At 42.5% G+C, this 24,788-nt stretch overlaps 1 protein-coding gene across 1 annotated transcript in view; it reads right to left on the reverse strand.

Annotated features, from left to right (window-relative positions):
• The window catches only part of TRUB1 (TruB pseudouridine synthase family member 1), a 48,728-nt gene that overhangs the window by 14,637 nt on the left and 9,303 nt on the right, over positions 1-24,788 (reverse strand). Inside the window, exons 3-4 of the mRNA XM_074999081.1 lie at positions 23,712-23,767; positions 4,330-4,411 (exon numbers count right to left, since the gene is read on the reverse strand). Coding sequence (XP_074855182.1) covers positions 4,330-4,411; positions 23,712-23,767 — 138 coding nt within the window. The remainder of the gene's footprint in view (positions 1-4,329; positions 4,412-23,711; positions 23,768-24,788) is intronic.

Consider the following 24,788-nt stretch of genomic DNA (forward strand, 5'->3'; position numbering starts at 1 on the left):
CCTCATATATATTATTATTTTGCAGTCTTGCTCTTGCTGTGTGTAGTATCTCAATGTAGGTGTCATAGAAGAATCCATCTGGAAGTAAATCAGCTTGATATAAATTTAGCTTCATGAGCCTATCAGCATGTCCACTGTGAACCAGTGCCTCAGCCAACATTTGGTATGTAAACTCTTAGCAGGAGTGTCATTTTGTTTTCTTTTTAAATGTTCATCCCCTGGATTGAATTTGTGGTTAGGGAATTTAAAGACACAGCTGGGTTCAATTCCTGCTCTGATCTCATGCTCCCCACACTGAGAGAAGTTGGAAAAAACCCTTTATGCTCTAAAGAAAATCATTTGCTGTGCCGCTTATTTAGTAATCTTTGAAAAGAAAACACAAAGAAGAAAGCGAGGCACAATATATTGCAGTCACTAACAAAGTTACACAGTATCAGTTTATCAAAATAAACATTTACAAATTAGCCGGTCTAGCCCTAGAATAAACAATGTTTGTCTTCTGCAGTCTCTTGCGTTGTGAACAGGCTGGTATTAAAAACAATCATCCCATCTGCTTCTCCTCCAATGCTATTACAAGCGGATGTGAGAGTTTGGTTTTTTTTTTTTTTGGTTTTGCTGGAAGCTGTGTTTGCTTTTGTGGGTTTACACTGGAGTCGTGACTTTGCTGGAACATTGTGTAAGTGCTGTACTCACGCTGCTCAGAACAGAACATATATATGCTCTATGTAGTTCAGCTTTACTCCTGTCATGGGGTTTGGCTTTGCTGATAATTCACCCAAACAGCCACCACACAAGGCTCAGCCCAACCTTTCTCCCCAAGCTTGGCTGGTTCTGAGGATTTCCCTGCTGAGCCTCTCTTTTTTCCAGATAGTTTTTTTTCTACTACAGAGAAATATACTCCACTCCAGCTTACATCCTGGGGAGAGATAAAAGCTATAACTACCAGTAGGACTCAGCACATATTACATAGTGCCTTCATGCTGACTTCATGCTGATTAAAAAATGATGATTTAATAGGTGATGAAGGCTTTTAGAGTCTGTCACCTGTTGCACAATGGCTTAAAATACAACAGTCAAGTCCAGCTGGTGCTTGGAATAGGCACTGCATGCAATCTGCCAATGGTTTATACACGCTACCCTAAATAATGAAAGAAATAATGTAACCCAGCAGCCTCTGCATAGGACAGAGTGTAATAAAATATTCCCCAGTTAAAAATCCATAAAGATACCAACGTACTACTGACCCAAGAACTTCTAGTCCTGTCTATATTGGTGTAAACCAGAATGACTCCTTTTGTCTTCTGAGACCAAAAGCTCTTGAGTCAACAGTGCACTGGGATGCTGATAAGATTACAGAAGGAAAATGGGTCAATGACTAAAATGAGTAAAATACAGTACATATTATTGTGAGAGTACTCTAGTATAGCTTGAACCTCTCTAATCTGGAACTCAATGTATGGCAACAGCCCTAACCTGGCAGTCATTTTGTTAGTCTTTAAAGTGCTATATTTCTGCTGTTTTGTTTTGCTGGAGTACAGACTACTGGCTACCTCTCTGCGACTACTGGCATGATTTCAGTTAGCTGGATGACCACTTACGGGTGCGGCCAAGTTTCCTTTGGTCCCATATAGTTTGTTTACAGACACGAGTCCTAACACTCAGTGTTCTGTGCTGTAATTTGCCCCTAAATATCTTCTAAGAGCCCAGTAAGCAGTGGAAGCGTTGGTAATGCTGCTTAACAATATTGACCTCCTGTGGTCCAGCAAACTCTGTTGTTTGGCATCAGTCAGGCCCTGAGGTTGCCAGATTAGAGACGTTCAACTAGTACATGCTAAAGAGTAACATCTGTTCAATGTCTGTTTGCAGAAAGTATTCATCATAAACGAACAGCATATAGATAATCAAAGTGCATCTTTTCAACTGAGCCGTGCCAGTAGATATCAGTTTAAGATCTGGGATAAAGTCTGCTTGCAAATGATTTGCAAAAAGGAAAAAGAGGACTGCTGTTTCTCTTTTATAATTATTCAACCAATTTTGTCAATGACATCCCTTCAATTAAGAGGCATAGTCCAGAGTTAGGCATGCAGTTTCTGTCACCTATGCCTCAGTTTGGCCAATAAAGAGACTGGGGAAGGAGGTGGATATATACCAGTATGGTTCACTACCCAAGGAGCCACAAAATATAAATGGCTCTCTCAGAAAAGCATCAGAGAACTAAACCAAGTTCAGTTACTTTCAAAAGTCTCTGTTCATTTTCCAGCAGTAAGGGAACAAGAAGAAACAATTTCCACTTGAGGAAGCAAGAATCAATCTGGCTGTGTAAGATGCTTTTTCCTCCTGCCCCACTCACTAAAAATCCCCCCACAACAACAACTAAAAGATTGTGAGCTTGGTTTTAATCCTTCCCAACATATCCTTGCAGTGTGTAACGTATGTATATACAACAGCTTGTTTTCTAGAGACTTAGCTATAAAATGTTAGTGCCAGCTTCTAGTTCAGACAGTGGGCTGCTTTCTGCAAGTGTTCTCCATTCTGGACTCAGTGGGGTCCTTGAGGAAGAAATCTGCACATCTTGTTGGCTGCTTTCCCTCCCCCACACTTCAGACTCTGTCCTGAATTGCACAAGAATAGGGAGCACTCAGCACCTCACAGGTTGGGGCCCACAGGCCAAAGGGAAGTTGAAATTCAGCTCTGAACACCAGCAGTGTGTAATGTGCAGAAAAATAATCTACTGTGGAGGAAGCTACCAGCCATTGGGGAGTTAAGAGATGGGATGAGACCAAAAGAAGCTGGGGGAGATAAGGGTGAAGGGGATCACATGGTCCCTGAAAAATCACAACAAAATCTCTCTGCTTTGCACTACTGTGGGACAGCCCAAGATGATTTCTGAATGTGGTGATGACAGCAAGCGAGCAAGGCTAAGGTCTGAAGCACATCTGGTTCATCCATTCTGGCAGTGGGACTTGTACAGTCATAAGTAATTAAAAGTCATCATCGTGGGACAGTGAATATTCTCCATTTGCATGTGCTGCATATATTTTATCAGCATAAGAGAGTGTCAGCACAGTATCTTGCATCCTGCCTTTCTGAGAAGATACCACTTTGATTTGCAGCTCTTAGAAAATTGTGAAGTCTAACAACTCAGATGGGCAACCTCACAAAAGCCTAGATAGCTGGAGAAAAAGATTCTGCTGTAACCCCTGACCACTCAGTACCGAAATAGAAGCAGAATGAGCAAGTTCTCTGAGCAGCATCAAGCAGTCAAAAAGATATTATCAGCCAGCATTGGCAGTGCAGTTCAAGGTGAAATAGGAACTGGGGCTTGCCTGCACCAAGTGTAAGGAGAAAAATGACAAGAAAGCGGGGGGGGGGGGGGGGAACAAAAACAAAAAAACAGCAAACCTTCTTTATCACAAGATAATGAAAGGTAATTGTACTGTATTTACCTGTTCCTAGGTATCATAAATAGAGTGGGGCCTGTCAGAACTGCTAGCAGACCAGCTACCTATGGCATATTTTTATGCTGCAAAAGAATTAATGGCAAAACACTGCCAGGTAGGTCTCCAATTAGTCCTGCATTATTTCTCAGAGACATGGTGGTTTTTTTACCCTGTCTATGAATGCACTGCAGAACGCATGAACTGACAAAGCAGTAAATAGAATTAGTTCAGAACTGCCAAAGTTATACACCATGGTTTTTGTATGTGAGAGGCTCATTTATGTAGATTGCTAGGAGCCAGCCTGCAAAGGAGAGACAGCATCAACAGTAGAAAACGTGATCAGAGGAGTCTACGCCAGCCTGTACTTAAATAAAAAAGCCGATATTTAAAGGGACTTTTTGAAGGGGAGGGCTTCTTTCCTTCTGGGTTTGAATGGTGTCATTAAAAGTCATCCCTCACGGGACTGTGCACTGAAGGATGAAAATGTTATTGATGACGCCAGTACAGTGAAGACAAGACAATACAGCTATGCCTGATTCTATTATTCACCTTACTAGTTTGATGAAAGTTCCTTTGAAAAACTGAAATCAACAACTGTACTGAACCCAGTTGTGAGATCTTGCGCAATGAGGTTAAAGTTGAAATATCTTACATTTGCATTCTTAGCATTGTATAAGATGCAACGTTCCAAAGAGCTATACCCTCTTGCTCCCAAGAAGGTTTTTTTCTTTTAATATTAATCATTGCTGCAGGTGAGTTGCTTGTTTTCCTTCAAATGCAATCCTGAAAAAGTTAGCATGTGAAGTCCAAAATCTCTCCTTTGCTTTGGTAAGATACAGACCATTTATTGCACACTAATTAAGTCAGAGATAGAGATTAATGAAGTTACCATAGGGCTTTTCTTCAGTTACTTTTCCTGTAGCATCTAATGTATCAGTAGCTTTTCCCAGTTCTCCAATGGCCGTGTACCTCTACGAAGGAAAAAGAAGAGAGCAATGTATTCAGGAGTTTTAAATGAACATCCAGTGAGAATTTCAGATGGAACTATTAAAGTTGTCTCACAAATAACCAACCATACCACCCTAAGGAGTCAAAGATGGAGATATTAAGACAGGAAATAGAAGAACTGAAATCCAGCATTACATGAACATATCCTTTCATTATTTTAGGATTGTCGCAGAGAGTTAGGGAATATGGTAGCTAAGCAACATTAAAACAAACATGGTGGGATGTAAGAGCTTAACAATAAAAATATTTTAGTGAAATAAATGTGAGCAAAATATTTGCCATAATATCTTCAATACACGTAGGATTTTCTATGCCAAAGAACTGCACAGTGCTTTACAATTTTGATACAATACAAGACAATGAGAGGATGAAGAACTTATCTACCACTGTAATGCTCTGATATGCCTCAGAAATCAAGCATTAGTATGCATTACCACATAGTACTGTGGACAGGAAAAGAAAAAATTATTGGATTATCCATGTTACAAAATGTATCAGCACGACCAAACAGAATCATACCCCCTGAAGTGTACAAAGGAGATTGCGTCAGTGCAGAACGTTCAGGGCTACACGCATTATTCACATCATTCCTCCACACAGACCCCAATGCAGGTGAGTTGGCTCGTGCATAGTCATCAGGTTGGTGTTTCTCAATGTCTCCTACAGCCAGGGTACCCACTTTTATACTGGCTTATGCTAATGCCCACTGCTGGTGTACATATTTAGTGATGGTTTCAGCCATGTGCTTTCAGACTTCAATACTACTGGGGTTCCTAATAGCTACAAGTAAATTAACCATTTACCTCAGAGTTACTACCATAAATTAGTCAACTAGTTGCCACGGTATAGCCCCAACAAGGGCATGTAAGTTCTGATTTAAAATTAACACCCTTCAAACTTTCTTTGAAATACCAAACATATAGGCCTGCAGTCCCTTACTTCACCTTTATCGTGTGCCATGTAACACACATCGGCTACGTCTACACGTGAACGCTACATCGAAATAGCTTATTTCGATGTAGTGACATCGAAACAGGCTATTTCGATGAATAATGTCTACACGCCCTCCAGGGCTGGCAACGTCGATGTTCAACATCGACGTTGCGCAGCACCACATCGAAATAGGCGCAGCGAGGGAACATCTACACGCCACAGTAGCACACATCGAAATAAGGGTGCCAGGCACAGCTGCAGACAGGGTCACAGGGCGGACTCAACAGCAAGCCGCTCCCTTAAAGGGCCCCTCCCAGACACACTTGCACTAAACAACACAAGATCCACAGAGCCAACAACTGGTTGCAGACCCTGTGCATGCAGCATGGATCCCCAGCTGCAGCAGCAGCAGCCAGAAGCCCTGGGCTAAGGGCTGCTGCCCACGGTGACCATAGAGCCCCGCAGGGGCTGGAGAGAGAGCGTCTCTCAACCCCTCAGCTGATGGCCGCCATGGAGGACCTCGCAATTTCGATGTTGCGGGATGCGCAACGACTACACAGTCCCTACTTCAACGTTGAACGTCGAAGTAGGGCGCTATTCCTATCCCCTCATGGGGTTAGCGGCTTCAACGTCTCGCCGCTTAACGTCGATGTTAACATCGAAATAGCGCCCAACACGTGTAGCCGTGACAGGCGCTATTTCGAAGTTAGTGCCGCTACTTCGAAGTAGCGTGCACGTGTAGACACGACTATCTTGTGACATAAGGTCACCTAGGGAGTTATGAACAGGCAGGATTTCTTAATGCTAATTGCATTGAAGGTATCAGGCCTGTATGTCCTCATATTACAGCTGCCTACATCTTACACATATAGCCTACATGTCTTTGGACAATAAACAAGAAACAAACAAATTACTAGTTTACAATCCCCTCTCTATAAATAAAGCAATATGGAGAACAGTCTTTAAACTATTGGCATAGCCAGAGACTTTGGGAGTTTTCAACAATACGATGAAAAATAAAATCCTGTGTATTGGACAACTTTTTCAGATGTGTATGAAAGATTCGATTGCTACTAAACTTTTAATGCCTTTCACTAGATTTCAATTCAAAGAGGTTCCAATGGTATGAAATCCCTATATCTCCTGGGCCTCTATGATGATTTTTTAAAAATCTGACTACCATCAACTAGCTTCAGGCTTCCCATTATAACAGCATCATTAAATTTAACATACTAACTGTGTAGAAAATTTCTTTTTGCTGTATCTACATAAAAACAGGTTATAGCAGAGTTTCTTAAACTTTTTGAGACCAATGAACAACAAACAATATTTTTTGTGCAGAATACCTATGAAAATTTTCTTCCCAAACCAAAATCATTGTAAAAAAAAAAAAAAGGCAAAACAAACAATGCCACCAAAACCAGCAACGTATACATTTAAAAAACAAAACAAAACAAAAATGAAGTAATTGGGTATCACAGCTAACAAGCAGCAATGTTGTATCTGGTTTCAATAACAAAGAATATATCCCATCAGTGTATGATAACAAAAAAGTGTCAGACTCACAGCACACCTGCGAGTTGTTCATGGAACACCAGTGTTCCGTGGTACATAGTTTAAGAAACAATGGATTATAGAAATGTCATCATTGAATTGTGAACAGAGTCCACAGCCTGGATTTTTATCTTTTTAGTTCTGTATAAGGTTGTGAACCTTTCTAATTTACAAAAAGTTGTGTATACCAAAGGATAACTGCAAAGAGAAAATCCCAGTCTAGTTATAGGCCATTAAAGTGAGGGGGTATTAAAAAAATAGCTGCTATACATAAATGTTTCCAGTTTTAGGCTTCAACAAATACTTACTACAGTAAATTCTTTCATATCCGCCATTCTATCATGCAGAACTCTCAAACAAGCAGCATTTTAACCATAAATAAATTTTAGTTATGTTATCCATATGCACATAGTGAAAGTAAATACAAATAAATACAGCAAATATGGCATGGCTACAGTTACGCTACAGCGACCTGCCTATAGAAGTTACTGTTGGAAGAGCTGTTCCAACAAAACTTCTGTTGACAGACTGGGTCTACACACAGAAGTGGATCCATCTTTTGATCCGCTCTGTCAACAAAAGGGCCATCTGGAGTGTCTACACAGCGGTTTTTGTCAACAGCGTCCGTTGACACAACGCGTTGTGTATGTAGATGCAGAATTTTGTCTACAAAACTAGCCTGTAAGTTTACAGTGTACAGTCCTACTGTTGTTGGTAAATAAAAGTACCCAGCTACATCTCTGTTTGCTTCTTAATAGCTAAACCTGTTTTTCTTCCGTGTTACGCATTGGTAGGTATAACTCTCTATTATCCAGAATATTTGAATGTCCAGCAACCTCCTGGTCCTGGGGCTGCTGGATATGAGAGAGTTTACTGTAGTTAAATCCTGACAGGACAAACAAGGGTAGGGAGGTACCCCTGTTCAGCGATACAGCTGCGGGACTGTTCCAGTTCCACTGTTCCAGAAGACATCCTTTGGAGTTGAGTGCAAGGCTGTCCTGGACTCCCCCACATCCAGCCCAGTATTCTGGGACACTTGGGGGAAGAGGCTGTGGGGAGGAGGGCAGGTGATTCAGCATGGGGTGCACAGGGGCACTATGCTCCATATGCTTTTCCTGCGCCTGTACCTGGTGCTTTAGCAGCACTATTTGCGTTTCTATGAGCCTCAAGATCTCCTGGATCTTGGATTTACATTCCCTCACGCGCTCCTCTCCTCATGCTCCATTTGCATCACCTGCAGCATCCCTTTCATCCACACACTTGACTGTGCCCCGCTGATGAGGAAAGACTGCATTTGCTCATTAAACAGGCTGCCCTGATTACACATTTTTCACCTTCTGATCTGTGATAGCCAAAACAGCTGGAGGAGCAGGCAACAGACTGAATGTTGCACTCACTACAAGAAAAAAAGCAAAGGGCAGACTGGGTACTCGTCTATGGTTGCAAAGAGGAGCTGCAGTCATGAGAAGCAGCACCTGTGCTGGCAGCAGGGCAGGGGCTCAAGTGCTCACAGTGCGTTCAATGCTCCCCATTTGCTGGGAGAGCACAATTTTCCCTTCCCACAGGGGGCTGCTGGGGTGAAGGGATGCCAGTTGAGGCAGCAGGGCAGGGGCTCAAGCAGTCACTGTATTTGCCTCCCCACATTTGCTGGGAGAACACACAGTTCCCTTCCCCGCAGGGACTAGGGCTGCTGGGTGCGTCAACAGCGGCTCACGCAGTCAGCAAGCCATGCTGTGTTGGGGATGAGCAAAGAGCAGTGTACGGTCTCAGTGGCAGCAGTTACGTAGCTTCCTGTGCTTCATCCAGGTTGCCAAGCGCGGTATCAGTCTTCTCTGAATGACACAGAATAATAAGGTGTGGACACTGGCTCAATGTGGACAAGGGCTGGCTGGTATGCAGCAATGCTTTGTGTTGCAATTATACCAGATCGCTTACTGGCAGCTGGCATGGAAAGGTGTCCTACTATGGAGGACGGAATCAGGCAGGACTCCCCAGAAACCTTGTGAGGAGGATGAAAGCTGACTTCAACGAGAGCTTTATGGAGATGCAAAGTGAGGATTCCCACTCTGTCTCCAGACAGGTTGACAAATGGTTCTGGGGAGCCCCTGCTGCATAGGCAGAGCAGCTGCCACAGCTCGCACCCAACCAGCTTCAACCACCTGTAGCATGATTAAAAAGGTAAAGTCACCAGAAGTGCCCTCCGCACCATCGAGTCTGGCAGCAATACACCCCGGCAGGAGAGGACTGGCTCCAAAGTTGAGAAAAGGCCCTGGCTGTCCGTGTGACTGAATGCTCTGCTCACCTGCTGAGCACTGTCATTGCCCTTCACTTCCTCCTCAACAATGCTCTCATTGTTGCCTGAGGCTGCCTCAAGAGTCACCAGGGAGGCATGCACAGACAGCTTTGGGACACTGGTGAGGTGTCACCCCGCACCCCCGGCTCCGAATCCCATGCAACCATACTGCTTCTGTGAACAGCCGCAGCTCTGACCCAGACCATCCATTTGCCTGCTTTGTCTTCTGGTACGTCTCCCTGAGCTCCTTTATTTTCACATGGCACTGCTGGGTGTCCCTGGTGTATCCTTTTTCCAGTATGCTCTGCCCGATTTTGGTATCGATACCAGCATTTCTTCTGCGGCTTCATAGTTCTGCCCATATGGATTCCTCTCCACACACATCAATCAGATCCAGTGTCTCCTACAGGTTCTATGCTGGAGCATATTTGCAACTGGGCGTTGGTGGTCAGGCAAACTGGTGAAGTGTGGTGGCATCATCGCCAGGCTGGCCGAACACAAAATGAAATGCAGATTTTGCCAGGGCTTTTACTGTGCACCTGCAAAACAGTGAAGTGGAAAGTGCTGGCCAGAGTGGTCACACTTGGGCATGTGAGACACCTCCTGGAGTCCAAGACCATCAATTTCTCCAGCACTGCATCAGCACTACCCCTAAGTTGATCACGCAAGGTCAAATTTACTGTTACTCCTTGGTACAGAAATCAACTAACAATCCTTAAAGATGGCAGAATGGGCTTGGTGGTGTAGACTCATTGTTTAGAAAAAACAACCTGATGCAGGTAAAGTTCGACTAAAACTCTGAGGGTAGACCAGGCCGTAGAGTTCATTTGAGGGTATGCTATTTTACACTCAGAGCAGCACTGAACATAGAACTACACGGGGTGGGGGTGGTGGGGGGTTTGCTAAGAACCCTAGTCTGACAGACTGAGAATCAGAGAAATCAGACTGGACATAAATAGAAGACCTATATATGCACATGCCTGACAAAAGTGTGGGCACAGGAACCGTACAAAGGTTGCAAGGATGCTGGTAGCAATCAGCAGGAACACAAACTCAGCCATTAGCCGTTTAACAGCATGGTCTGCAGTTACCATATCTGTAGATGGATCTTGATTGCAAACTTGCAAACTACTGTCTTGGCCCTATATGGTTATTTATAAAATACAATCAATTTGTGTTTCTAGATTAATAAGACAGACCATTAACTCCGGACAAAGATTAGTTATTTACTTAATTTGTTACATATATTTAAATCACACCTAGAGGTTTCAGACGAAACCAGCATTCCATTGTGCTAAGCATTCTTCAAAACAAATAGCAAGATACAGCCCCTGTATCTAAACAGACAAAACAGGCCTGGGACAGCAAAAAGGGGATGGTTATTTTAGTCCAAGTTGTTTTACAAAAACAAAAGGACTTCCAGAAGCTACAGGCATAAAAGCAGGAAGGCCCCAAACAACTGGAAAGTTGTTACCAGAAGACAAAATTGAGATGACAGAAGATAACAAAGAATTATGACAAAGCAAGTTCAAAATTAAAAAGCAGCAAATATGTCATCGTAATACTGAGAAAAATTACAGTTTCTCTCCTCTAGCATCCATTTTTCTCCTGAGTGAAAAAGCTGACTTGGTGCTAAAGCTGCACTACATTTTATTTACTGCCAGATGCTGTAACTGTACTGTCAATTCTGAAGACCTATCTGATCTTTACCCTAGCACTAACTGGCTTTTCTGACCCCTTATATCACCTCTTACTTACAACACTAGCACATGGGGTGACCAGATTTTCAAAGGGAAAGACTAGCACCGCCCACCATGGAGCTAACTGCCAAAAATTCTGCCAGAGTGATATGATAACTTGGGGGTATTCTGCCAGAGACTGCAGAAAAGTCCAAAAGCCAGAACAAAACACCGGAATGTTGTGAAAAAAAAAATTAGTTCACCCTCCAGATTTCAGTGACACACGGTCCCACTGCTAAGCGTAAACAAGGGTTTACAGCACGCAGACTTATTCAAGAAATCAGATGCTTGGGAATAGTAGGTCTCTTCATTCAAAACTTCCAGGTACCTTCTCCATGAAAATTCTCTGCATTCACTGGGGGGGCGGGGGAAATCTAAATCTTGGTCTCATAGAGAACATTTCCAGTTTTGTTTTGCCACACACTTATTGTCGCCTTTCCAGTCCTAATCTCTTCCACCTGTGCAACATATTACACAGAGAAAACACAAAGCCCACCATTTTAAGGAACTGAATTTTAAGGAAATTCAGTATTTTCTTTCTCCCACAAATAGAGCAGACTCTTCATAGGGGTAAGAAATGCCAATAAAAGATTGCTTTAGATTGGTGCAATGGGTTATACCTTGGAATGTCAACGTAAAATATGAAAATTAAGCATTTAAATTGAATCCAAAGAAGTTTCCTCATTCTAATGTGTAATAAAACTCCCAATGGCACTGGTAAAGGTTGAACCTCTTTCATCCGACACCCTTGCGACCTGACAGGTACCAGATGAGAGAATCTGCTGCACCATGGGAGGGCAATATTATCTAGCACATTACCAACACTTCCGCAGTTTACTGAGCTCTTAGACGTTTAGAAGTAAATTACAGCTAAATAACATCACAGAACACAGAGAGGCAGGACTGGTGGATGTAAAAACTTTATGGGACCACAGGAATCTTGGCCACATCCGTGATAAGTGGTCAACCAGCTAACTAAAATCATGCTGGATTACAGATGTTGCCAGACAAGAGAGTCTTGGATTAGAGAGGTTCAACCTGTACAAGAATATTTGAGTGACCAAAAAGAAGAACTATAGGGAACAAAGCTCCTTTAGTATGAAGACAGACAGATCTGTTAACAGATCATTTGTTTCTCACTCCCATGATTTTGTGATTTTTTTAAAAAGGTCAGCACTGCTATTGTGTTAAAGTGGGATGGAAGACTCCTGTATGTCCCTTACACAAATATGTAATATACAGAGGTCAGAAGGAGGGCGTGGATGAAGGAAAGAAAGAATAAAGAAAAATTTTAACTGGGGTTGATTCTTAAATACACTTCATTTTGAGAAGCCTTTGTTCCCACAACACAATAAGTGCAGCCTCTTCAAAATTGTCAATACTTTAAAGAGTCTGAATATTAATAGTGCATGAAGCAGAGATATTAATAGGTTAGGCCGTTGGGGTTAACATGAAAGAGACTTGGAAAATACACAGCATGAAGAGCCAGCTCACTAATGGTATGGCAGCAGACAAATTAATACCTACACTAGACAGCTGGGTCACTTTTACAATCTATATTGGAGGGGAAGAAAACACTGAGAAGAAAAAAACAGTACAGCATATGAATTTAGCAACACTAGAGACCGTGTTAAAAAAAATAGGGCAATACAAATCTTTGAGTGCAAATAGGATTGTGAGACACTTTGAGGTTGCAGAAGCATTTCAAATTGGTCATAGTAGCTCCCATGGGTGGAGAAGTGCCCTTAAGTGTTCCAGTGAAAACAATTCTGATTTGATCAAGTTATGATTTGCTGAAAAATCGTGCAATGTTTGCATACATAGTATGTTTTGCATCGAGCTCTCAAACTCAGACAGGGCTCAGCTGCTGTGCAGCTTTTGCCTTGCAAAATGTTCCATTGGCCTAAGTGGCATTTCCATTCATTTGCAGGATCAGGACCAGTTATTTAGTTGCCATATACAAGACAATTCCTGTTCATGATACAGGACAGCCTTGCTTAGGGGCAATTCGAGGAATTAACCAGTTGGCTTCAAACAAAGCATAGCTGTCAAATTAAATGGCCTGTGTCTGTCAGCAGCATTTCACTATTGCTCTGCGTTTCCCCTTAATCTGTGCAATATGACAGCAACATTTAAATGTGTGGTTACCATATAAATGTCTATTGCAAAATGCTGGATGTATAACAAGATGCTACAATATTGGTCTTTACGGTTGTTTTTGACTGTCACTGACATGTTAACACAGGCACATACTCCAGGCAGTGATGCCTAGAAAAGGCCAACAACAGAATCTTCTAGAAAAGTGTTTTTCAATATTTTTTTATAAAGTATCCCTTTAAAAAACAAAACAAAAACAAAAACATCTATACATAAATACCCCCAGACTTCTCTCATGTACTCCTAAGGGTACATGTACCACCAGCTGAGAAATGCGTTCCTAAGGTAATCTGAGGTCTTGAAACAAGTGCCATTCAACCCTTCCAGGTTATTGTACCCTTTTCAGGGGTCAGATTTGTTCTGCATTCCACCAAGTTACACCTGATGTAAAAACTATTTCAAAAACATGCCAAAACATCACAGAAGACTACTAGTGAACACTTGCCGACTTTTTACCATCAAATAAATGAATTGGAATAGAAATATTGTACAGTAGTCCCTAGAGTTATGCCAGGGTAGCATTAACATTCACCCTCGAATAACTCAAATTTCACGTAAAGTCAGTGTGGGTGGCTTTTTTTCCCTCGGCAGAATGCACGTTCTCTAGCCAGGGAGGCAGCATGAGCATCTGGAGCTCCTTTTGAAAGGTAAGTCCTGGGTTTGGGCTGGGGGCGGGTTGAACCAGGGCAGGGGGGGAGCAGGATTTTGAGTTGCGCTTAACTTGGGTTCATGCGAGTTAAGCACAACTCAAAATCGTGCATTTCAAGGGCTTACTGTACTTACATTTCAGCGTAAGGCATATGAAGCAGTAGAAATAAGTCACTGTCTGAATGAACTTTTAGATTGTACTGACTTTAATAGCGTTTTTATGTAGCCTGTTGTAAAAGTAGGCAAGCATCTACATGTGTTGATGCACCCCTTAGAAGGCCTCAGTGTACCCCCAAGGGTACATGTACCGCTGATTAAGAAACACTGCTCTGGAAAGCGTTCTATGAACATCAAACAAGCAGAGCTAATTTATCTGTTCAGTGTTCATATACTGGCAACGAGTGCAACAGAAGAACATTGGATTAAGAATAGTAACAGAAGTAAACCGTGCTAGTCTATACGCTATCAAAACAAAAAGCAGTCAAGTAGCACTTTAAAGACTAGCAAAATAGTTTATAAGGTGAGCTTTCGTGGGACAGACCCACTTCTTCAGACCATAGCCAGACCAGAACAGACTCAATATTTAAGACACAGAGAACCAAAAACAGTAAGCAAGGAGGACAAATCAGAAAAAGATAATCAAGGTGAGCAAATCAGAGAGTGGAGGGGTGGGGGGGAAGATCAAGAATTAGATTGAATTAAGTATGCAGACGAGCCCCTATAGTGACTCAGAAAGTTCACATCCTGATTTAAACCATGTGTTAATGTTCCGAATTTGAATATAAATGTCAATTCATCCGCTTCCCTTTCTACAAAGGAGCGATAATGTCTTTTCAGTAACACACGTACCTTGAGGTCATTGACAGAATGGCCCATTCCATTAAAATGTTGACTAACTGGTTTGTGGATCTGGAGTGTTTTAATGTCTGTTTTGTGCCCGTTGACCCTTTGTCTAAGGGAGTTAGAAGTCTGTCCAATATACAAAGCATCTGGGCATTGTTGACACATGATGGCACTCTCTGATTCGCTCACCTTGATTATCTTTTTCTGATTTGTTCTCCTTGCTTAGTGTTTTTGGTTATCTGTGTCTTAAATATTGAGTCTGTTCTGGTCTGGATATGGTCTGAAGAAGTGGGTCTGTCCCACGAAAGCTCACCTAATAAACTATTTTGCTAGTCTTTAAAGTGCTACTTGACTGCTTTTTGTTTTGATTGGATTAAGAGTATACGAGATGTAATAAAACAAACTACCTATACTTCCAGCTAACTTAACCGAACTAATGTGGTCTGTGTACGGAACCTGACAGCCTGTCCCTGGAAGCAGTTTTCGGCACTGCCCTTGGCTATGTCCTGATCTTACATCCCGCACTCTGCTCCAATCACCATGCCCAGCTGCCTGGATCAGGCCTGAGAGCCAAGGTTGTGTGCGGAGCCTTACCTTGGGCACTTCCTGATGTGTGAATGCTTCCCTATGCGGGTACGACATTCTCTGAATATATTCTGCTTCCACAGAACACCACCCGCATTTCCAAAGTGCTGTCCATCAGAGCATCTCAAAGCACTTTTTAAAAAATTACAGTCTTCCCCCGCCTTACGAGGGTAATTCGTTCCTGAAAAACTCCTGTTAGGGCAAATTCTTGTAAGTCGAAAATGTAATTACCATTAATTTCAATGGGAAAAAATGTTTTGTGTTCCTGAGCCCCAAAATTTACACCCATTTATGCTAAAACACCACCAAATCCCATTGAAATGAACACAATTACTTCAATAGTTAACATTAGTTATCATAACGCAACCTAACAAGGCATTTTCCCTTCATGAATTACTCTACAATATGTCTGTTTACCTGCAGAGACAGGGGAACGGAAATCAAAGAGCACCGGGGAGGGAGGCACAAAGCTGGGTAGCTGCCCATGGCTGCAGAAGCAGGGTCGGTGCAAGGGGGCGGCAGGGCAGAGCACGGCACGGGGAGGCAGCCCAGCCTTGACCACAGCTCAGGTTAAGTGGGGAGGGGGCAGTGTCAGGGGCTGGCCACGTGGGGAGCTAGGCAGGCACAGGAGGCCCCCAGTTGGCAAGAGGCAATGCATCGCTCGTGTGGGGCTGTGTGGCGGAGAGGCCCTGACAGCAGCGGCCAAGGTGCTAAATGCAAAGGAACACCACAGGCAGCAAGTGGCGCCCGAGGCACAGCTGCGCAGGGCGGGCAGCGGCGGCCCCCTAGCTGCCTGGGGAGCAAGCGGCAGGGGTGGGGCCAGGATGGGCTGCACACCCAGCAGCCACGTCTCACAGGAGCACCTGGGAGCCCGTGGCCACCAGCTGGGCCAGGGTGCGCCACTGCTGCAGAGCTGAGGCGGAGACCCAGACCAGCCACAGGTAAAGGCTGGGCCAGGGGCTCCGGGAAACTGCTGCCGGGCACTGCAGAGAGACGCACTGGGTGGGATGCAGCTGCGGGTAGCCGTTGCCTGGAGCCGCAGCCTCTCTCCCACTGCAGGGCATCCGTGTCCTACTGAGGCGCACAAAATTGAAATCGGTTCTCGTGAATTCGAGGAAATGCCTCGTAAGACGAGGTAGGGGTTTTAAATCAAATTCCTCGTAAACTTGAATTCTCATAACCCGAATGGGTGTATCTCGGGGTATGACTGTAATTCACTAAGTGAGGATTAGCTCCATTACACAAAAAAGAAGGGAGAAGACAGGAGCACTAAGGGTACATCTACACCGGTCAGGGTTGATTGTCAGAGGATTCAATTTTACACTCCTACTGGGGACACGTGAAATTGAACTATCAGAGGTCAACGGTCAACCTCTGTACTCCTCAATCCCAAGAAGAGTAAGGGAAACTGTGCAGGCTGCCAGAAAAATTGATCTAGGATATGTCAATTCCAGCTGGAATTGTGTATCTTAGATCAACTTTTTGGTCTAGTGTAGACCTGACCTGACAGATGAATGGGTCCTAGAGCTTGAACTGCAACCTGAGCCAAAACATCTACAGTGCAATTAAGCAGGCCCTGCGACTAGAGCGTCAGCTGGCATAGACTACTTCTTGGCATCTAACTCCAGTTTATATGTACCGTCACAATGATTTCTTTAGGCTGAAAGCTGTCTAGATAAAACACCAGAAGACAAGCAAGGGCCCTTGATCTGCCTGCAAAGTGCTACCTTAGGAAAAAGGTGGTTTAAAAAACTAAACAGTAAAAATGTGTGCCACATAAAGATTGCTCTGAAAAGAAAGTCAAGTCTTTCAGCATCTTACTCTATATGCATCCACGAGGATATTTTTGCAATAAAATTTTAAGGGTAAAAGGAAATATTTTTAAAAGGTATAAATGCCTCCCATAGAACTCACTGCCACAAGATGATGGATAATCACTTTGGGGGAAAAAAAAAAAGACTCTGCTATTCATAGCTATATGTATAATTGTATATCCACTATTATGTAGATAAAAAATTAAGGACACTAAATTCTTACACTTCAGGGCATAAAAGAACCTGTCACAGATGACTGGTTAGGAAATACTGCTCCCTGTGAGACATTTCACTGTAGGCTTGTGCATCTTTCTCTACATCATCTCAGGACTAATCTCTGCAGAAATTATACTGTACTAGATGAACTGCATATCCAGTTAGGCACTTCCTAGAATAATGTGGCAATTAAACTTACAGGTAAGAAGTTCTCATAGTACTAAAGAAGTTGGACCATTTTCTACTGAAGAATCCTTCAGAAGCAAGCTCCATATTCACAAGACAAAACATGGTGAAGCTGCCCTTAAAGACTGGATAACTGAAATGTTTTCCATGATTCTCAGGCATTCAGCTTTACAAGTATAAAGAATCCACATTGCTTCACAGCAGGCTATTAACTTAACATCTTCATTCTCCCCTTCATCCTTTGTCGTCTCTAATCCTTGAGGGGGTTTGGAGTTTGGGTTTAATATTATCCCGATGACATTTTGACATGGAGCCCCTCTGGAGAGGCTCCAACCTTTGAGATCAAATGCTCAATTCACCTACTCCCCACTCAAAAATTTTCAGTCAATGCAGGGAAGTCAATTCTAATTCTCCACAAGTCACTCGAGGTCCTTGGGTTTCAGTTAAAAACAAACAAACAAACAAAACCATGACGAGAGATTCCGCCCTCCAGAAAAGAAAAGCAACATTTTCAACCTGATGATACTGCAGTATTCAGAGCACAGAAAGCTCATTATGGCCCAACTTCTGGACTCACTTGCCCTGGTATTACCCCAGTGAAGGCTCTAGGGTCACCCTGCTGCACGTGATCCTGCTGAAGAGAACACGTATAAAGCCACAGTTGGGCTCTAATGCAATTAACTAAAAGGCTACATTACACTAGAGATTTTTGTCGACAAAACTCGCAGAGTGTCCACATTAAAATGCATTCTGTCGACTGTACATCGACAGAACATTGCACACATCAACAGCATGCTCTTGTTCCCCTATGAGGCAGAACCTTTCTCATCAGACTCTGTTGACTGGAAGTAAGTGTTGATGCTCGGGGGTGGGGGGCGGGGGGGGGGGCCTCTGTTGACAGACAGGGCTTCTGGGACACCAGGCAGCCCTGTTTGCTGTGCTTCCAGGTGGCCGTTCTGTCAAAGAGTGCAGCCGGACAGTCTGGCCGCTCTCTGCCGACAGAGCAGATCATGTTTTTGGTCTCTTTGCTGTCTGGCAGCAATCTGTTGACAGAAGTTTTGTTGGAAAATATCTTCTGACAAAAACATCTGTCAACAGATCACTGTAGTGTAGACATAGCCAATGTGGACGAACGTGCTACCTGGGGGTCTGAAGTTTTTGATTACCTTGTTTGTATCACTGCAGTAAAGGCTTTCTGTGCTAGAGGCATCTCTGTTCCACTCTCGCCCCCACACTGGGATTTATTAAAATTGTGCAAAGTCTCACTGTGAGAGGCTTAGGTTACCAAACCTCCTACATACTCAATGACCCCACAATGTCCTTCTCCGTAGCTATGTTATTACAGCATATCTAAATGAGTAAAGATTTTTTCCAAAGCTGTGATCCCCTCATCCAGCCTCACGTCTTTCAGAAAAAGCATAGCGGGCTAGCCATTCACATGCTGTAATTTATTCTTGAGATTCTCAGCCTTTTGCTTGCTGAGCCCCACAACGAGCTATAAAAATTCCTTGGCCCACCTGTGTCAACAGTTTTCCTGAATACGTAATAAACTGAAAGCCAGGAATGGCCCTAACGGGTACCCAGCAAGGTAATTGCCCAGAGGCCCACACCAAAAGGGGGCCTGAGACATTAAGTTATGCAGGTTTCTGTTTTTAGCCCCAGGTCCTTGGGAATCTAACACTGGCCCTGCTCTCTGCTTTATTTTGGCAGTGAGAGAAGACAAAGAACTGAGATGTTCCAATGCGGATGACCCTCCAGTGTCAGGGAAATGACTGAGAGATACAATCTGATGATCCTTGCAAGTGATGCACTGATACCACAGAAAGAGGCAAAAGCCCCCAGAGTCACTGCCAGTCTGAGCTGAGCATGTCAGCAAGAACAGGGCCAGCCAAGAACCCAAGAGCTGCTGTCCACCTTCTGATCTTCCATGGGGCTTTTCTGTCCCAGTGGATCCAGTTTGTATTCATCTTTCTTGAAGATGGAAGACCAGAACTGTACACAGTATTCCGGAGGAAGTCTTACCAGTGCCTTCTAGAAGGGCATTAATAGTTTTCTGTATCTACTGGAAATGTATCACCTGATATAGCTTAAAATCACCTTTACCTTTTTCCACAGCTAAATCACACTGGTGACTTGGTCATTTTGTCATCAACCCATGCACCCACGTTTCTCTTTTCCCCATCATTTCCATAATGCTGAGCCCCCAACTGGCGGCAGAAATTCTGATTCTTAGACCTTATATTTTGCACTGCTGAATGTCATCCTATTTTTGTCACTTCACTCTTCAAGGCCATTCAGATCATTAGCATGCACAAAGTTTTGGTGACAAGGTCATTAATAAAAACAGTGAGTAAGACTGACCTCAAAACTAATACTTAAGGACCTCCACTAGTAACCTCCCTACAATTCAACAATTCACCTATTGACACACCCTCTGTCTTCTCCGATTTAGCCAGTTCCTCATCCTCCTTACAATGCTTGTACTAATCCCATATTCTTAATTTATGTAATAATTTCTGATGCAGTACCATCCCAAATGCTTTATTAAGTCCACATATACTAAATCCACTGTATTTCCCTTAGTAGAAAGAGTCAGTTAATTTCTCAAAGAAAGACATCATGTTAGTCTGGTACAATCTACCTCTGATGAACCCAAGTTGCATTATATCCCCTTTACTGTTTACCTGCATGATTTAATAACCGTTTCCTTCACCACTAATTCTAAACCATATTAGTGAAGGCAGACTAACAGGTCTGCAATAGACAGTATCATTTTTTCCTTTCTTAAATATAATTACAATATTAGCTATACCTAAGTTATAGTGCTGTAGCTCCAAATAGGTGAGATTTATTAAACAGCTTGGCTTTTGGGCTAGTAAGCCCACATGCCAGTTCGACATTCAGGGATGGAAATTACCTGGTCCTCCTCATTTGAGGACATTAAGATCTTTACATTTTGATTTCACCTCGGATGGGGTAGTTTCTCTTTCTATACACTGATTCATCAGCCACCCTATCCCTTCCCACTTGCATTCCATATTATCCTCCTTATTTAAAACCAACGAATAGGATTCATTTAGTGCTTGGGCCTTACCTCTTTAACCTCCTTCCCATCGACACTGCACAGTGCCCAACCTCATTCTTCCTTATTTTTTATTAATGCTACTATAAATCCATATTTAAGTCTTTGAGCACTTCAATCCTGCTGATGTTTTCAACTAATCCCTTAACTTCCCAAAATCTTTCCTTCTGAAACCCAAAACCCAGAGCTGATTACTTGGTTTTGATTATCCTTTCATTTAATTTAAACTAAATAAGCTCATGGCCATTCAATCCAAAGTTATTTCTTCCAGCTAGCTCTTATGTGATGTTCTAATTACTTACCAAAAAAAAATCTAAAGCTGCAATGCAACTGACTGCAAGGGACTTTGGATTGGGCCCTATTGCCACAACCACTTTTCTGTTTCTTCTACTTAACACTGGGTGAATATCAGTCCCTTATTCAAATCATCATCATCATCGCCATCTATGAATAGTTTACTGGTCATGGATCAGAGGTGAGAAAAAGGAAGAAATATAGTCAGTATGAAATGCATTAGAGAAGCTATCAATTGACTTTAAAGTCAATTATTTTAATGTCATTATTGACTTTTCTAAAGTAACAAAACCTGGAGAGCACATGACTACTGAATTGATTTCTTCATCTCCTATGCCTGCCCATTTTTAAAGTATACACCAGGACTTAACATTTTCAGCTTTCAAGATCGTGTGCAAAACCCGCTGTCACCCCTGGCTGGAACCAACTCTCAGGCTATGTCTGCACTAGCCCCCACCTTTCAGAAAGGGGATGCTAATGGGACACTTTGGGATATGCTTATGAGGTGCTACCATGAATATGCAGCACCTCATTAGCATAATGGCAGCCACGGAGATTCAAACGTACTGCTTTCAAATCATGTGCCACCCATGCAGACGGGGTCCTTTCAAAAGGATCCTCTCTACACGGGCAGCATGCAATTCAAAAGTGGCACTTTGGAATTACCGCGGCCACTATTATGCTAATGAGGTGCTGCATATCCTGAAGTGTCTCATTAGCATCCCCCTTTCGAAAGGCAGGGGTTAACGTAGACATATCCTGAATGCTTAAGTGACACAGCCCCATACCCTACATCTATGACCTGGAAACACAAACACACAGACCGTTTCTACACGCTAATAAATGGCCTGAAATATGCTAATGAGGCATGGATGCAAATTCTCTACACCTCATTAGCATAAGGTAATGTGATTTGGAGTCCGGAAGACATTCTTCCGGACTCCAAAACTCCGTTTAGAAGCGCAGCCCCCAGGGGGGTCTTCCAGAAGGAAGTCCTTCTTCCAGAGGCCCCTTCTTCCTGAAAAGTTTTGGGAAGAAGGGGCCTCCGGAAGAAGGCCTTCCTTCCGGAAGACCTCCCAGGGGCTGCACTTCTAAATGGCGTAAGGGTGACCTGGCTAGTTAGTACAACCAGAGGAGAGTCAAGTTCCCATCTATTCACTACACAGAAAAAGAGCTCTTCAAATCCACGTGTTGTCACATGTGAGGAGTTCCTTTACAGCCAATGGGGCCACTCACATGAGTGAATTCTTGCAGGATTGTGAGTGGCCCCATTGGCTGTAAAGGAACTCCTCACATGACCAATGTTACTGAAATAGGTAAATGTTTGCAAAATCAGTCCCTTAAGCCAGGGGTGAGCAAAATGGGGGCTGGGCCCACTCAGGCAGATGCAAAATTTCATGCAGCACGATTGGCTGCTGGGTCACAGGCTTATCCATCTCATTAAAAATGGTGAAATATGTTACTGTTTTTATGTACGTGTATTCACATTTCTATACCGATTAATAACATTTTTACAGTCTAACCACTAATTTTCTTACATGTGCTGAAAGGGTTTTTCTTTTTTCAAATGAACATAACCAAAAAGTCCATTGGTTTTGATTACATTAGACAGGCTGGGGGCCCCTGCTAATTGCAGGTACAAAAAGTGGGGATGTAAGAATTTTGCTCACCGCTGCCTTAAGCCGTTCATAAATGATGCTTTTCTCTTTCATACAATTGTATACCCTGCTGCTTAAGTTTACTAACTTCCTTGCTACACTTATGATGACAGCTCCCAAAATCCCTGTTAAAGCCTGGGATCCCAGCATGCAGAGTGCTGTACAGACCCAGCAAAAATAGACGACCTGTGCTCTGAAGGATTTATAACCTAAACGTATATTCCCCTGACCAAAGAGTCCTTAAAACTGACATTCGGGAGCATATAATTTCCCAAGGGCCCAGTGTGTTTTGAATAATAAAATCTTACTAGAAGGCTGTTTATTAGCCTGGCACATCTATTCAACTGCCACTTTTAGAAACCACCAATGCACTGTTTTTTGTCCTGTCTTCAACATACGGAAGAGGAACCCCCCACCCATGGAATTACCCCAGCACACCAGTACCACACTTCCTGTTGACCAACCTCTGATGTGATATCGTTAAACAAAACAAAACAAAACCAAAAACAAAAAAACAACAAAAAATCATGATACACTGATGGGAAACTACTGTTTGTGAGATTTTCTAAACACTGATAATTTGGAAATATCAGGAACCACCAATACAAAATCATGTGGTTACATAGCTAACTTTCATCACTTTCATTCTCCTCTCCTATTTTTAGTTATATTTTGTGTCAAATTTGACTGCAAGTGTTTTGGGGCTAGGACTATGCCTGCCTGTACAATGGAGCCCTGGTCCCCAACCATATCTAGTCATTACAGCGGTACTAATAATAAGGATTTTAAAAAAGAGTTTAATCTTTTAAGACTCCATGGAATTTCTTAAAAAGCAGATATGAAGAAAAGATGTTATTTCACAACAGCTTGTGATGGAAGAGTTGCAGTATTACTCTTTCATATCCATTTGAAGGAAGGGACATAGAGCATGGGATTTTAAAGTTTTGATTTAAAAACAGAAAGTTATAATGTTTACAGGACATCATTCTTTACTGTGTTTCTACAGCTCATATATTAAACCCACAGAGAACTGATCATTGAGAAAACATTCCCTGATCATCACTAAACTCTCTGGGATAATGTCAGAGATACAAGGGTTTTGACAGACAGTTTGGCATGCTTGTTATAGCAACACTTTGGGTCCTTGGAGAAATGGAGACATTCTGAATCCTTCCTTAATACTGCCAGGTTTTGCTGCCTGCATCTCGATTCACCTTGACACGGAAAAAAATACGATGACCAATAACTTGGTGTGCCATACCTTGGAGCCTGACAAAAGGTTGCTCAGCATTTTAGTTCCTTTTCCAATGCCGACCACTGAAAAGACAGAAAGAGAAATATTACAGCCTTCTATTACAGCAAATTCACAATCTCCCTGTACTCACTATCACTCAGTTTATTGCCATAGATCACTGCTAGTCAGAAATAACACATTTTCTGCACTGTTACCATACAAATGGCCTCAATTATCATAATCAGCTGAATGAGTCTTTTAAGAGGAGGATACCAAAAGATAAAGATATCGCCTAAGAGAAACTATCCCTCTGGGGCTCAGGAAATGATAAAAGGCAGAGGACAGATAAGATTTGCCTACTGTTAAAATGCTCCAGTTCCACCCTGTGATTGCAGTTTATTTATTTATTTGCAGTACTTTTGATCATCAGTAAAGAAAGACATAATACGAACCATGGCTCTGAGTCAGGTCTGATGAAGTCTTTAGCAAGGTCCATTATTAGGAAGCCACAGACATAGCTGTAACTAATGGACCATTTAAAGGTTATTAGTGGCCTACAGTAACACAGTGAGAAATACCATAATGGAATTCGTTTGGCACTGATAGGACCAGGGCAAGAAAGTAAAATAATCAAGAGGTCTCCAAGTCCCATGACAGGACCATTTATGACTCAAACAGGCTCATGTGGTTGTGTGGCCTACTGGCTTTTTCAATTTTAAACTATATTTTGCCATGTCAAAGTGATTAACCATCAGATTTTCATCAATAAAGAAAATGGGCAAAAAAATACCTCTTTACTATGTTAAAATGTGCATTAAAATCTTCCAACAGTATTGTGCTTTTCTTTACTAACTTTTTCCATTGGTTGTCTGCACATCCCATATTCAGAACGAGTAGATTACAACCAGAACAGGAAATCAGGGAAAACCAGGTACATTATAACCACACATTTGTAAACCAGTCATCACCATACAAAGCATATTCTGTAGAACACTCCAATATTACCTTGTGTACGGGCTAGATATCAATATTGATGCAGAAATGGCTATGAATACAATCATCATAATTCACTATGATACTGTTAAAATAGAATAAGTTTGGCTT

Source organism: Carettochelys insculpta, chromosome 7, assembly GCF_033958435.1.
Source record: "Carettochelys insculpta isolate YL-2023 chromosome 7, ASM3395843v1, whole genome shotgun sequence".
Lineage (NCBI taxonomy): Eukaryota > Metazoa > Chordata > Testudines > Carettochelyidae > Carettochelys > Carettochelys insculpta.